This window comes from Brachycentrus maculatus, unplaced genomic scaffold (assembly GCF_059751285.1).
Source record: "Brachycentrus maculatus isolate JH-2025_06_01 unplaced genomic scaffold, ASM5975128v1 h1tg000388l, whole genome shotgun sequence".
Lineage (NCBI taxonomy): Eukaryota > Metazoa > Arthropoda > Insecta > Trichoptera > Brachycentridae > Brachycentrus > Brachycentrus maculatus.
The window spans coordinates 937,438-953,119 of record NW_028281137.1 but is presented as its reverse complement, the minus strand read 5'-3'; the positions used below and the strand labels follow the sequence as shown (position 1 = coordinate 953,119).

At 38.7% G+C, this 15,682-nt stretch overlaps 1 protein-coding gene across 1 annotated transcript in view; it reads right to left on the bottom strand.

Annotated features, from left to right (window-relative positions):
- Positions 1 to 15,682, bottom strand: part of Cht10 (Chitinase 10) — a 54,082-nt gene that overhangs the window by 2,470 nt on the left and 35,930 nt on the right. The window contains exons 20-52 of the mRNA XM_088270629.1: positions 14,170 to 14,398; positions 13,859 to 14,038; positions 13,517 to 13,696; positions 13,249 to 13,379; positions 12,953 to 13,154; positions 12,749 to 12,867; positions 12,441 to 12,675; positions 12,181 to 12,360; positions 11,665 to 11,876; positions 10,963 to 11,241; positions 10,387 to 10,605; positions 9,763 to 9,962; positions 9,352 to 9,618; positions 8,079 to 8,212; positions 7,207 to 7,418; positions 6,988 to 7,123; positions 6,761 to 6,903; positions 5,791 to 5,976; positions 5,569 to 5,754; positions 5,347 to 5,532; positions 5,125 to 5,310; positions 4,903 to 5,088; positions 4,681 to 4,866; positions 4,459 to 4,644; positions 4,237 to 4,422; positions 4,015 to 4,200; positions 3,793 to 3,978; positions 3,571 to 3,756; positions 3,349 to 3,534; positions 2,996 to 3,121; positions 2,363 to 2,537; positions 1,082 to 1,188; positions 66 to 200 (exon numbers count right to left, since the gene is read on the bottom strand). Coding sequence (XP_088126755.1) covers positions 66 to 200; positions 1,082 to 1,188; positions 2,363 to 2,537; positions 2,996 to 3,121; positions 3,349 to 3,534; positions 3,571 to 3,756; positions 3,793 to 3,978; positions 4,015 to 4,200; positions 4,237 to 4,422; positions 4,459 to 4,644; positions 4,681 to 4,866; positions 4,903 to 5,088; positions 5,125 to 5,310; positions 5,347 to 5,532; positions 5,569 to 5,754; positions 5,791 to 5,976; positions 6,761 to 6,903; positions 6,988 to 7,123; positions 7,207 to 7,418; positions 8,079 to 8,212; positions 9,352 to 9,618; positions 9,763 to 9,962; positions 10,387 to 10,605; positions 10,963 to 11,241; positions 11,665 to 11,876; positions 12,181 to 12,360; positions 12,441 to 12,675; positions 12,749 to 12,867; positions 12,953 to 13,154; positions 13,249 to 13,379; positions 13,517 to 13,696; positions 13,859 to 14,038; positions 14,170 to 14,398 — 6,033 coding nt within the window. The remainder of the gene's footprint in view (positions 1 to 65; positions 201 to 1,081; positions 1,189 to 2,362; positions 2,538 to 2,995; positions 3,122 to 3,348; positions 3,535 to 3,570; positions 3,757 to 3,792; positions 3,979 to 4,014; positions 4,201 to 4,236; positions 4,423 to 4,458; positions 4,645 to 4,680; positions 4,867 to 4,902; positions 5,089 to 5,124; positions 5,311 to 5,346; positions 5,533 to 5,568; positions 5,755 to 5,790; positions 5,977 to 6,760; positions 6,904 to 6,987; positions 7,124 to 7,206; positions 7,419 to 8,078; positions 8,213 to 9,351; positions 9,619 to 9,762; positions 9,963 to 10,386; positions 10,606 to 10,962; positions 11,242 to 11,664; positions 11,877 to 12,180; positions 12,361 to 12,440; positions 12,676 to 12,748; positions 12,868 to 12,952; positions 13,155 to 13,248; positions 13,380 to 13,516; positions 13,697 to 13,858; positions 14,039 to 14,169; positions 14,399 to 15,682) is intronic.

Sequence of the window (15,682 nt, the reverse complement as noted above, 5' to 3'; positions counted from 1 at the left end):
AAACTCATAATTTGTGTTGCAGAAATAGTAATTATTATAATTATATAAGTAATTATTGTACTTACCACACTCCAGTGTAAACCAGCCGGGCAGTTTTGTGGCATGAGGACTCCCTGATTGCAGAGGAAGTATCTATTGCAGTTAGTCGGGTCGGCAACGAAGATGCGTCCTAAACATGGTCCACCTGAAGTCGAAGGAACCTAAAATAATGATTAATGATGATTATCAGCTATAGCTATAGTATACTACAACGAGAAACTACATATTACCACTCCACAATAATAGTTTTGCAAATTAAACTAGTACAAGCTAAGAAGCAGACTAGAGTGGGGGGAGATTTTGGTTTCATAACAAGAAAGTCGACTTAATTATTATATTGCGCCGAACATAACAGTCCGACCGAAAAAGACTTGGCACAATCAGAACCTAAAATCTGGTGGTGTCAAAAGTCTGCGTAATCGGTGGGCATGTATGACTAGATGTATGGATGTGAAGGAGGCGAGGAGTGTATGTCAGGACAGAAGAGTGTGGCTTTCCATCCTTTTTGCCTACACCTGCGGGGAAACGGCGTGATGGTAGTAGTAGATGTAAGTAGTTGTAGTAACATAACAGTCTCAAATATAAACAACATAAAATTTTAGGCAATAATTTGAAATAATATACATATATATTTTTTATTTTTGCATTCACAGGATTCAAAGTACATGGTGTTTGATCAGCGATGTCATGTTGATTAGTCAATATTTTGAATTCCTATGCATGAAGCTAGAATTGTATTAATTTTTCATTTGAAATCCATTTGAATAACATGTCGGGTCATGGTCCGTGATTAGTGTCTCGGACTCTTAAGTCTAAGGCTCTAAATTTGATCTCCACTCTATTACAACTTGATTCCTATTTTCAAACTGAAGCCACTTAGACTTACTTGAAAATAGTATTAATTTTAACAATTTGTGACTCTTATATTCCAGTCTTAAGTATAATGCAGATTTCAATAAGCATATTGTATTTTTTTAGAAAATATTTGCGTTATATTCTAGGTAAAACAGTAATATAAATTGCTCTTAATTGTTTTATTTACCGTTACTGATGGGATAACCGTTGGTTTTGGAGTAACGGTCGGCTTCTGAGTAATTGTTGGTTTAGTGGCTGCTGGCTCATATTCTGGTATTTTAACTGTAGTCATTTCTGTAATTTAAAATTTAAAAAAGAAATTATTAATCAACATCTTATGCATTACATTCATAGTGAATTACAATACCTTATGCTGTTTATGATGATTAGCAATAACAATAGTCAACAATAATGTGTGCCTATTGTAATTTTAAATCTATGTCAGTCCTTTCATCTCCCCCATTCTGACTGTCGAGAAAATGATATCGAATTTCACAAACCTGTACCATCACTGATACTTCTTTACATTTAGAAATTTGATTAATATGAATTTCAATAAAATAATGAAAAATAACTTTTTGTGTGAGCGTTTTGAATACTTAACAAATAGCTATTGATTTATGATTTCAAAAATAACGCTGTATAATCAGTGGTGGGATTCAGCCGGCTCGACAAACCGGTCCTTAACCCTTTGTGTCTCACAAAATTCCGATTGAGATCATGTTTCGGAGCATGCTCGATTTACTTGGTCCGCCACATTGTCAAAATATTCTCAGTTGTTATGTGAATGTTATGATTATGTGTAGAATAAAAAACAAATAAATGTAAAAACTATTTTTTTATAGGGTGGGGGGTAGGGGTTGTACCTAAAAACCGAACCAGTTCTCGAAAATTTTGAATCCCAACACTGCGTATAATCTACAAAAAATCGATAATTTTTTAAATATCATTATTACATCAGACACTGGATTATTCTCCCTACGTATAAAATATCAATATTAAAGGTGTCTCAACTTAATATGAAATATCTATCGTCATTTTTATAAGAAATAAAATGGAAGTCTGAGCATCTTTGGCCACAATCGGCCATACTTCCAAATCTTTCAAATCGTACTAGCATGTGGAAGGTAATCGAGACCATTGCATATACACAGGTTTAAAAATTTAATGCAATATGGACGTTTAAAAATTGTCATTGGCAGTAAAAACTCTTCCAAAACATACCTTCTCTAATCTCTGTGTAGAGGGGTAATTTTTGAAGTAAGATTTTAAGACAAGACTTATACTTATATATATATATATATATATATATATATATATATATATATATATATATATATATATATATATATATATATATATATATATATATATATATATATATATATATATATATATATATATATATATATATATATATATATATATACATATAAATATATATATATGTGTGTGTGTATGTTTGTACCTGTAGAAGCCGATTCTAGTAGGCAGAGCGGCTGTGCAGAAGAAATAAGACCAAGTTCTCGAGCAGCAGCGCTGAGGAGAGGATAGCGCTCGCAGCCACATGTGTTGCGAAAGTCATCCAAGTCCAATGCCCACACCATCCCGCCACCCAGTCCCATGGCTTTCAGGTAGGAAGTCTGCATTGATACAACTTAATTAAGCATCCTTAACTCAGTATACTTCAACGTTTAATAATTTTTTACTGCTGACTTGATTACTGATTTGTGATTTTATATGGGGGATTCAATTATTTATATTTGAATATATATATTGAAAAGAGCTTCTTTGAGCAAGAATAAATCTGTGCCATCAGATATATAAAAAAGGGATTAGCTGTTAGTTAAACTGACAAAAACTGATCCTTGCTATGTGAATTTATTTTTGTAATTTTTTTTTAATCAATATTAATTATCAGGAAGACAATTTGAATACAAAGACTTACCTTAAATCTGATCATTGCAACATCGTCAAATGAAACCCACTGGTCTCCCTTGAAGGCATAAGGACCCATTCGACCTCGAGGATCATGAACTACAGCCCAATTTTTTTAATCAATATTAATTATCAGGAAGACAATTTGAATACAAAGACTTACCTTAAATCTGATCATTGCAACATCGTCAAATGAAACCCACTGGTCTCCCTTGAAGGCATAAGGACCCATTCGACCTCGAGGATCATGAACTACAGCCCAATTTTTCGTCTGCACTCGTTCACATATCTGTAGACCAGAATAATATTACCTTTAGAGAATCAATGTAAAAACAACTTGTTGAAGTCCCTATCCTCACACGTACTACATAGGGTACTCACACGTACTACATAGGTAGAGCTTCCCAAGGCGAGGACAATTACTCTCAAGCGATAGTCGACGTCGGGAGAGGATCTGACATGACACACAAAAGAAGAAGAAATAGTCATTATGAACTCGGAATGCTTTTATAATACCTCATAATAGGAGAGGAATCCCCTGGCCCTAGTGGACTCTCCGGCTTCGCCTCCGCCGTATGTTGGACTATTGAGACCATTCTTATCCGCAGCCGCGAGGGAGAAAGACTGTCCGTACAGGGACAGACCGAGTACTAATTTAGATGGAGCCGCGCCACGCATTATCCAGTGATGAATTGTGTAGTTCTATAATAATACATTTATAAAGCGTAATTATAATACCTCATAATAGGAGAGGAATCCCCTGGCCCTAGTGGACTCTCCGGCTTCGCCTCCGCCGTATGTTGGACTATTGAGACCATTCTTATCCGCAGCCGCGAGGGAGAAAGACTGTCCGTACAGGGACAGACCGAGTACTAATTTAGATGGAGCCGCGCCACGCATTATCCAGTGATGAATTGTGTAGTTCTATAATAATACATTTATAAAGCGTAATTATAATACCTCATAATAGGAGAGGAATCCCCTGGCCCTAGTGGACTCTCCGGCTTCGCCTCCGCCGTATGTTGGACTATTGAGACCATTCTTATCCGCAGCCGCGAGGGAGAAAGACTGTCCGTACAGGGACAGACCGAGTACTAATTTAGATGGAGCCGCGCCACGCATTATCCAGTGATGAATTGTGTAGTTCTATAATAATACATTTATAAAGCGTAATTATAATACCTCATAATAGGAGAGGAATCCCCTGGCCCTAGTGGACTCTCCGGCTTCGCCTCCGCCGTATGTTGGACTATTGAGACCATTCTTATCCGCAGCCGCGAGGGAGAAAGACTGTCCGTACAGGGACAGACCGAGTACTAATTTAGATGGAGCCGCGCCACGCATTATCCAGTGATGAATTGTGTAGTTCTATAATAATACATTTATAAAGCGTAATTATAATACCTCATAATAGGAGAGGAATCCCCTGGCCCTAGTGGACTCTCCGGCTTCGCCTCCGCCGTATGTTGGACTATTGAGACCATTCTTATCCGCAGCCGCGAGGGAGAAAGACTGTCCGTACAGGGACAGACCGAGTACTAATTTAGATGGAGCCGCGCCACGCATTATCCAGTGATGAATTGTGTAGTTCTATAATAATACATTTATAAAGCGTAATTATAATACCTCATAATAGGAGAGGAATCCCCTGGCCCTAGTGGACTCTCCGGCTTCGCCTCCGCCGTATGTTGGACTATTGAGACCATTCTTATCCGCAGCCGCGAGGGAGAAAGACTGTCCGTACAGGGACAGACCGAGTACTAATTTAGATGGAGCCGCGCCACGCATTATCCAGTGATGAATTGTGTAGTTCTATAATAATACATTTATAAAGCGTAATTATAATACCTCATAATAGGAGAGGAATCCCCTGGCCCTAGTGGACTCTCCGGCTTCGCCTCCGCCGTATGTTGGACTATTGAGACCATTCTTATCCGCAGCCGCGAGGGAGAAAGACTGTCCGTACAGGGACAGACCGAGTACTAATTTAGATGGAGCCGCGCCACGCATTATCCAGTGATGAATTGTGTAGTTCTATAATAATACATTTATAAAGCGTAATTATAATACCTCATAATAGGAGAGGAATCCCCTGGCCCTAGTGGACTCTCCGGCTTCGCCTCCGCCGTATGTTGGACTATTGAGACCATTCTTATCCGCAGCCGCGAGGGAGAAAGACTGTCCGTACAGGGACAGACCGAGTACTAATTTAGATGGAGCCGCGCCACGCATTATCCAGTGATGAATTGTGTAGTTCTATAATAATACATTTATAAAGCGTAATTATAATACCTCATAATAGGAGAGGAATCCCCTGGCCCTAGTGGACTCTCCGGCTTCGCCTCCGCCGTATGTTGGACTATTGAGACCATTCTTATCCGCAGCCGCGAGGGAGAAAGACTGTCCGTACAGGGACAGACCGAGTACTAATTTAGATGGAGCCGCGCCACGCATTATCCAGTGATGAATTGTGTAGTTCTATAATAATACATTTATAAAGCGTAATTATAATACCTCATAATAGGAGAGGAATCCCCTGGCCCTAGTGGACTCTCCGGCTTCGCCTCCGCCGTATGTTGGACTATTGAGACCATTCTTATCCGCAGCCGCGAGGGAGAAAGACTGTCCGTACAGGGACAGACCGAGTACTAATTTAGATGGAGCCGCGCCACGCATTATCCAGTGATGAATTGTGTAGTTCTATAATAATACATTTATAAAGCGTAATTATAATACCTCATAATAGGAGAGGAATCCCCTGGCCCTAGTGGACTCTCCGGCTTCGCCTCCGCCGTATGTTGGACTATTGAGACCATTCTTATCCGCAGCCGCGAGGGAGAAAGACTGTCCGTACAGGGACAGACCGAGTACTAATTTAGATGGAGCCGCGCCACGCATTATCCAGTGATGAATTGTGTAGTTCTATAATAATACATTTATAAAGCGTAATTATAATACCTCATAATAGGAGAGGAATCCCCTGGCCCTAGTGGACTCTCCGGCTTCGCCTCCGCCGTATGTTGGACTATTGAGACCATTCTTATCCGCAGCCGCGAGGGAGAAAGACTGTCCGTACAGGGACAGACCGAGTACTAATTTAGATGGAGCCGCGCCACGCATTATCCAGTGATGAATTGTGTAGTTCTATAATAATACATTTATAAAGCGTAATTAATGTCACAATACACTATATTAAAAATATATATATATTTTAAGTATAACTAGATATTGGCCAACTGAGGAGATATATATATATATATATATATGTATATATATATATATATATATATATATATATATATATATATATATATATATATATATATATATATACATATCAAGATTTTATTCATATCTTAACACGGATGAAAACATTATTTGAGATGGGAATTAACAAGGCCTCCGACCTGTTATTAAATCTTTATCTGTATATTTTCAGCTCTGCTCATTGAATATTTTATTTATTGTAACTGCAGACAGTATTTTATATATTTTATATTCAGACATTAACTACTTAGATATTAGTTAGATATTGGTGAGAAAGAGTAAACATAGCATTATGATTCAATTCTATAGGAAAAAATATGCCTTTTGGAGAAAGCAAGAAAGATGTATTCAGGTGGTTTCGGCATGTGAATCAAATGAGTGAAAAAAGAAGACTAAAGCAAATTTATGAGGTTATTATATTTGGTAATAGAAGCAGAGAAAGACCATGCAAATCTTAAGTTGTCATGCCGAGAGTTTTTTGAATAGTCGGCAGTTGTGCATGAGGAGATGCATGAATGCAAAAGGGGCGAAGATTGTTTGCAAAGACAGATTGGTGTGGCGTTCTATTCTCTCTGCCTACCATTGCGGTGAAGCGGCATCATAGTTATGGAGCGGTTATGTATCATCATCTACTCACAACATTAAAGGTAAATATACTCACAACATTAAAGGTCTTGTCGACATCATCGGGATGATCATACATCGGAGCGACATGGCCTGTCTTCTTGTCCCACTGTCCGTGGTAATCATAAGTCATTACTGCGATCCAATCCAAGTTCTCCGATAGCACAGGAACGTCATATCCTACAAGTAATTAAATAACATTATTGTGCCATGAAAAACATTGGCTTTCATTTATTTCATTGGATTTTTGATCTTCCTATTTACCTGCATCAATAACCTTTCTATTGGGAGAGACTGCAGCTGTCAATAATAGCTTGTGGGGACGGAAAGCCTCGCGTAATTCCTTGACAAGCGCAGAGAATCCTTCTTTATCGGATGCAGGGCCTTTTGCGCATTCCACCTATAGAAAGAAAAAGTGAAATTAAAATATTTTTCCAAGCGAGACTGCTAGGTTATTTTAATGCATTTATTATTTTTACCAACCTGCCAGCAAACAGGGTACTCCCAGTCGAGATCTAGTCCATCAAAATTGTGAGCGAGCACAAACTCTAAGGCGTGTAGTATAAACTTGCGGCGAGCTGCCGGATTGTTCACAAGACGACTGTACTTGTCTCCGGCAGAATCGTTCCATCCTCCGAGAGCAAGAAGAACCTTCACTTTGCGGCTCCGCAATCCTGTCACCTTCTCGTAGAATTCTGAGAAAATACCAAATATCTTTAATATTTCTTCTAAAACACTTACATAAAACACATCCGTTGTTGGTAAACAAATGGCAATCCAGTAATACACATTTACTGGATTTCAATTTTTAGTGAATCTTGTTTATCAACACTGTTCACCAGCTTATTGATTCATAGATTCATAGATTCATCAGTTCACTGATTTACTAATTCACTTATTCATAAGTATTATAAGCTTCTTCTCCTCCGTCTTATTCCTCATTACTGGGGGTTCTGACCCTTGTGGAAACAATTATTGGCTTATTAAAATAAAATAAAAGGTTGGTAAGAATTTTAACAATAGCAAAATGTCTTAACAACCATTAGTTTTTAGTTGACATCTGTAATAGATAAGATTTGTGATAAAATTTCTTCAACGATGATTTCCATTATTTGATTTTCATAGCAATTGATCTGGTCTTGACAGGAAGTATACAAATAGCTTAAGAACAGATCAAATTTTGCAGATTTTCTGAATGATCGAATCTTACCCACATCCCACATCTATATAGCTTTCAATGGTAATAAGACAAATGCTATCATCAATCATTTTCCTTCCGATCTAATAGGTAAATGACTTTATCGTGTCTCTGTATTATTTACTGCTATAAACTTATTGATGCATTTCTGACTTACTATTATCAATGTCAGCCCACGTGTCGTGTGGTTTAAGTGTGAGGATTTGAGTATCAAGAACTGCAAATCCGTAAACAATGTGAGTACAGAGAGATGTATCAATGTCATTTGGTACATATTTTCCAGGTCCTTGCCTAAAATATAGAACATTAATATAAATTATTAGCAAGCCATGAAATAACGATGATTTGTGTGCACAAATTTGATTCATTCGCACTAAATGTGGTGGTTGTGATTAATGTCGCGGACTCTCTAGCTAGAATTCCTCGGTTCGAACCCACTCTACCACAATTTGATACCTATTTCTAATAATTAGCCTGTTATGCTCACAAAAATAGTATAAAAATTATTTACTTTGTAAATAATCAAAACAGAAATATTTCTCTTAAAAAAAATTATAAAAACAAGAATTATTTATATTTTCAGTGATAACATTACATTTACTATTTACAGTGACTAAAAAATTAAGAAAAATTACATTTTTATTTTTGTTCATTTGCGAAATAATGTGTCGGTCAAATAGAATTTTAAAAAATAATGAAAATGCTACAAATTTCACGTACAGCAATTTATTAGCCTGTCCTAGAGTATGGCCGTACATGGTTGTCGAAACAAAACATTCCTCAAAGGAGTATAGGCGTACATGAACGGCCTCGCTTGTAACTGAAGCCCGGTGATATTTGACTAAAATGGCACTTATACTGCCATCTGTGGTTATATTTAAAGACTAGAACCCACTTCAGATTATTTTTCAGTTGTACCTATGAAGTTTGTGTGAAGTCATTGTACGTCATTATGACGCTGACAAAAAAAAAGAAATAAAACATTGATAATTTTGATATAAATTGTGTTTACTGATGTAAGTATTTTTTTATTCACGAAAATATGTTGCTTATACTAGTAGTATTGACTGTGATTTGTAGTTGTAAAACTTTAGAAAATGAAATAAAACTCACTCCCTAGATACAGTTTTGTTCGCAGAAACTTACTCGCGGAGAGCTTAAGAGTTGCCTAAAACAAGTAACGCTCAAATGAAAAGATCCATTTCTCTTGGGAGGCTATTCCCAATTGCTTAGCAGACCAATAATCCTCCCACAGGCATTACCGACTGTGACTTGGTTCTGCACTACGGAAGCACGAATGGTCTCTCTTGTTGTTACATAATTATCCGCAGCATATACTTTGATGAAAGCTTGTGGTCAATATTTTGAAGACCTCGCGTATTTATTATATTAAAGCTTTCACCACCGCTCAAGTAAAATTCCATCTTCACCTGTACCACGCCCAGTTGGTGAAGTAGCACACCATCTTATAGCCATCTCCGCCGTCCTCCGCGAGGGGCCCCTCCTCCAGCGTCCCCTCCGCGCCCTCCTCCGACTCGACGGCCTGCGGGGGCGAGGGCGGCGGTGGCGGCGGGGGCTCTCTCTCCGGCTCCTCTTGGAACACTCCCTCGCCCACGCCCTCCTCTGGCTCCGGCCCCGTAGCATCCTTCAAGACATCTCGGATCGTGCTCAGGAGAGGATGTCGTCCTTCTCCACAACTGCGACAAGGAAAAGGGTTAATTATTTCTTATTAAAAATATAACGTGTATTAAATCATTTCACCTGGCCCTATCCGCACCCGAGTGTTGCATAGGGCACCGCATTGAAATATCGTCATAAATATTATTTTCAAAAACCCGCACCTGTTTTTGAAGTCGTCCAGATCCAGCGCCCAGACCATAGCTCCTCCGAGGTCGAGTTGCTTCACGAACTCCGTCTTCTTCCTGATCATGGCCTTGTCATCGTACCCCACCCACTGGTCACCCTTGAAGGCGTGTGGTCCCATGCGACCAGCCGAGTCCTGCTCCACGGTCCAACCGTGGTTTTTTATTCGATCGCATATCTTAAATAAATCAAATCAAATTACCAACCATAAGTTCTCAGAATAACATCCTCATAAGATGTGTATACATTTATTATTGTATAATAGATGGTGAGAGTGAGAACAGTAATATAAATTGATACTTCGACAAACTTTTTAAAGCTCGTGTAACATTTCTGGTGTCGCTGTGTCTGCTGATATGGTCACTAAGCACATTTTCGGTGCTCTGTGGCCATATCAGTCATCCAGAAAAGTTATATGGGCACTTACTTCATTGTGGTACTTAAACTGACGTTTCGATAGGTACTTTCTGTAAGCCACCCGAGTTTGACACGAAATTGATTGAAATGCGCTTATTTTACGACTAAAGACGTGGATATAGAATACCATCCACCTGGTATCACACAGCCTGACGTGACGTATAATGTAGCTAGTTCACGGGTACCTCGTAATAGGCCAGGAATCCTTGAGCTCTCGTGTACTCTCCGGCTTGTCCGCCGGCGCGCGCGGGAACGTTGAGCCCTCGCTCGTCCTTCACGGCCACCAGTTCCGGGGGCGTGTCCCAACTGGTGCCCAGAGTGAAGGACTGTCCGTACAGCGGCATGCCCATCACGAGCTTGCGGGATGGAGCGCCTTGGGAGATCCAGTAGTGCATGGAATAGTTCTGCAAGAGAATGAGTGAATACTGAAAATATTAATTTATACTCAAATGGAGCAAATTCTACTGTTCTAATGTTTCTGTTTTTTTACATATTCATCAGCAAATCTGACAAACGACATCCCAAGGTCCCGGAGTAAGCAGTAACTTTCTCTCAAGCCGAGACAATTGTATTCTGCCACTGCCGCATCTTGCCTCTGTGAATCAACTGTAGAACTCGGTACTTGTCATCACGTAATACGCGACTGAGATATATATAATATGTTATCACTTATCGGAATTTTGCTGTTATCAATGACTGTCCGTTGGACGAAAATTTTCGAAGAACTTCAGCACTGTACACATAAATAATGTTGAACAAACCGCATTGAAGAAGCTGACATCATCATCCGGATGGTAGAAGAGCGGTGCTACGTGTCCAGTCTTTTTGTCCCACTGTCCGTGGTAATCGTAGGCCATGACGGCAATCCAGTCCATGTACTTAGCGAGGGAGGGAACATCGTATCCCGCATCCACCACTGTCTTGCTGGCGGACACAGCCGAGGAGAGGAGTAGGCCGCGAGGGTGAAGGGCCTCACTGAGCTCATGAACCCACAAGCTGAAAGCTGCTTTGTCCGAAGTGGGGCCCTTGGAGCAATCAGTCTAGGAAAAAAATACCCATATGAAGTTGATCAAGAAAAAAATATGGATCGATAACAGTTCGTGTGTCGACGAAATTTATTATTTTTCTGAAAATATTACGATGGTAAAAAGTGTAATGATCAAACAAAATAAGTAGGTACTACGTAGCCAAAAGCCTAATGTTTCAGCTTACATATGTGCGAAAAGCTATCATCCCCTCGCTGTTATAATGTACATAATTTTAAAAACGGTTCCTTCTTCTCTACTAAATAACCTGGGAAAATCTTTATGTAAAAGGTTATATCTACCTAAACTAAGTCTAAAAAATATAGTCGATAGTATGTTTCCATCATCTCAGGCTCTACTTATCACAATTAGAATATATAAATTTATTCTAATTTTTATAACAATAAGAGTAACGTAATAAACAGCCACATTTTTTACCTGCCAGCACACTGGATATTCCCAGTCCAAGTCAAGTCCGTCAAAGTTGTGTTTCTCTAGGAAAGTGAGAGCATGGTTGATGAACCTCTGACGAGCAGATGGATTGTTCACCAAGCGACTGTACTTGTCTCCAGCAGAATCATTCCAGCCACCGAGAGCCAAGAGCACCTTCAACCCTTTCTTTTTGTATGCCGTTACTCTTTCGTAGAATTCTGAAATACAAGTAAATATATATGTATGTATATATATATATATATATATATATATATATATATATATATATATATATATATATATATATATATATATATATATATATATATATATATATATATATATATATATATATATATATAAAAATATATATATGTATATTTATATATATATATATATATATATATATATATATATATATATATATATCTATATATATATATATATATAAATACACATATTTATTATAAGTGCGCTTCAATATACTCTATATACTTATGCATACAAGAAAGAAAATCTTACTGTTATCAAAATCAGCCCAAGAGTCATGTGCCTTGATGACGAGGTTCTCATAGTCTAAAACGGCAAAACCATACACAATATGGGTGCAGAGATTAGGATCGATGTCTTCGGGAAGGTACTTGCCCAATCCACGTCTGTACCACGCCCAGTTAGTGAAGTAGCAAACGACCTTGTAATATCCTGGGGAAATAATAAGATAATAATATATCCGCTCCAGAAATGTAACATATTATGACAAGTAAGTTTTGAATATTTTGTACCTGAAAGTGGCTCTACATCATTATCCTCAACGGCTGTAGAAGTGGTAGTGGAAGGTGTAGTTGGATTCCAACTGCCTTCTGGTGTAAATACTGGGTTAGATGTGGTGGTACTGGGATAGTCGTTAGACACGTCTGGTTCTTGTTCCTCTACTTCATCTATATCGATTTCATCCGGAAGGTCATCTGGAGACTCTGTACACTTTGCACTAGCAGGCCAGTCGCAGATCAACCTTTCCTACAATAAATAGCAGTACTTTATCCAAAGCTCTTTTGCGTGATATAATTCAATATCTTTTAAATAAACTTACTTGGTTCCAATGAAGACCAGGAGCGCAGTTGTAAGGCTCCAGTTTACCCCACAAACACTGCTGGTAGCGTCCACAGTCACCTGGGTAAGCTGTAAATTGACCCGCCTCACAGTCCGCTCCTGAACAAAATACAAAAGTGTTTAATTGTTTAATGTCAAATAAATGTTACAGATTTAAAATTCACAAAATCAACTTTTCACTTACTAAGAACAGCGGCGGTTTTCTTGATTTTTGGTATCTTGGGTGTATGGGGACGACGTCTCTTGCAGACTCCGGGAGCGCAGATAGAAAGGGCAGAGCTCCACCCTTCGCCCGCAGCGCACGATTGTGACAATAGAACTCCGTTTACGCAAATGTTAAACTTTGAACATTCGCTGTGCGGGTAGTAAGCACCATTTACGCAACCCTAGAAAAGATATAGAAAATGTCATGGCTAGTGATGGTAATGTAACGTTTTCGAAACAGTTTTTCAATAGTTATAATTTTTTCTTATGTCTTACATTTTGCGGTTTCTTTTGTGGTCGGCTAGGCCTAGTGGGAGCTGGAGCATAATATTCAGTGGTAGTTCTTCGCGTAGTCACCGGGGCGCTCGTTGAAGGCTTTCTCGTTGGCCTTTCTTCAACTGTATTTTCTGAAATTTAAGTAAGGAACAAGTATCTATTAGTCATTGAAAATATAATTAAAGTTAGGTAACTTTACAATTTTTTTTTAAATACATATGTTTTTTAATCATAATTCGGCGAGCATATATAAATATTGTTTACATACCTTGATTGTATCGACATTTGGCAGCAGTAGGCCAGTCACAGAGATTTGCAGCAGCATTCCAGTGAAGACCCGGAGCGCAGGATTGACGCTTCTGTTCCCCTCCCGAGCACTGCAGATATGTTGTGCAACTTCCAGGATCAGGACTGTACGAACCGGCCACACAATCTTCGCCAGGAATTTCTGTAATTTACGCGACGCAATCATTAGTTTTTTGTTGTCGTTACATTTCATTAATAAATTCAGAATGTTAATATAATGGCCAAATAGTCGTATAAGTGTGCGGATTTTGTATCGACACGATAGAAGAAAAAATGCTTAGATTGTTGGTTTTTCTTCGCTTACTTTCGGTAGTGGGAGGTGGTGGTCTAGCTGTTGTGGGTGCCTGAGTAGTGGTCCTAGTGGTGGTGGTTCTAAAAGTCGTAGTGGTCCTTGCGGTGGTGGAAGTGGTGGTGGGGGAGGCCGCGGAGGTCGACGGGGTCCACCATGGAGTGGAGGACGCGGGAGACGAGGTCGGAGCGGCTCCTAAATCATAATGCGGTCAAATCGTTAAAGGTTAATGTCATTCTTAAACGACTCGTGCCCGTGAAGAAACTTTTGAACTATAAGGTGTATCAAACCGAGATGTTGTAAAGTAAGGAAGAGAGCTCACTCACCCGAGTCGAAGATGGTGGTGACGACAGGCGGCGCGGGCGTGCTGGGCTGCGCGGGGCGCGCGCAGGGCGCTCCGGGCGCGGGGGCCGGGGGCGCGCCCGGCCGCTGCAGAGCGCGCGCGGCCGCCCGCAGCAGCGGATAGGGCTCCGCGCAGCACGTGTTGCCGAAGTCGTCCAGGTCCACGGACCACGCGGCCACTCCGCCCAGCCCCTGACGCGTCCCGTACTCCACCTGGATTCGCGAAGCACTCGTTAGCAGTAGTCAGTGGTGTGATTTCTATAAGGCACATGCACTAGCGACAATGCAAAAATGTGCGTAGAGTATGTTTTCCATAATTTTTATACTCTACTTTAGTATAAAATATGAAAAACTGCGGTACTGAAGGTAAGATGCGATTAAAGATAATTATAAATGTATTGAAATATGTAGTGTTAAATTCCGTACCACATTGTGGATCTAGGAATAACACTTCCTTTTAATCTAATTAGTGTTAATTGTAATCCATATTTAAAGCACTAACATCGTGATTTTCCATTTTATGATTTAAAAAATATCTTTGTTTATAATCAAATTAATTTTGTAAGTTATACTTGTTTATGTTTGCATTTTGAGGGCATTCTACTAAATAATTCAAGGAAAACATTTATTTGAATACATACACACAATATATTGTACACTAGAACCATATACATATATGTAAATCCAAAATTTGAGCATTAGCAGAGATACACGTCAGTCGACATGTCAAAAAAAAGGATTAAAAAAATATGTGTTTAGTAAATAAATTCGATAAAACTAAAAAACGTCCTTGGCTCATTTCAAGATTTCGTTAATTTTCTTTTCAGGTTTTCATATTTAATCTAATTTAGCCCGAGGTCTACGGAAATCCACGAACACAGACTAACGCCACGAATGCGTAAATCAAGGGTCCACTACTATTTTGAATGCTGTACATCACATGTGGAAGTTCTATTCTAGCACGAAGCAGTTGATTTGGCGATAATTCGATCGCATTTATCCCTATTCTCAAACGGCTGACTTTTCATATTATACCATAATTTGCATTTTGATTTTTTCTATAAACACCATGTTAAATATTAAGTCAAGAGGAATGCGAATATTTTTTCATTACTCGCGTTATTTTCTATCATTAAAGCGATTGATTTAAAAAACATCATTTAAAGATTGATTATGTAAACAAATATTTAAATACATAAAAAAGAATAATAGTTTTTTTCTTATTTCGTGAACAATTATATTATAGCAACGAGGCTTTTATTTTTATTTTTTACCAACAAATATTATGCGTTGTGAAAAAATAATTTTAAGTGGGATGATTCACTCAAACCTCACAAAATTTTACTTAGAAATAATTTCCAAAACTATTTAAGAATTTTATCACTTCCGTTAGTTAGGATTTTTCTAAGAAAATATAAAAAGAGGCATCAAAATATTTTTTTGAATTTCGATAATGGAGAAAATGTCAAGGTCTATCGTAATGGTCGATGCGAAAGG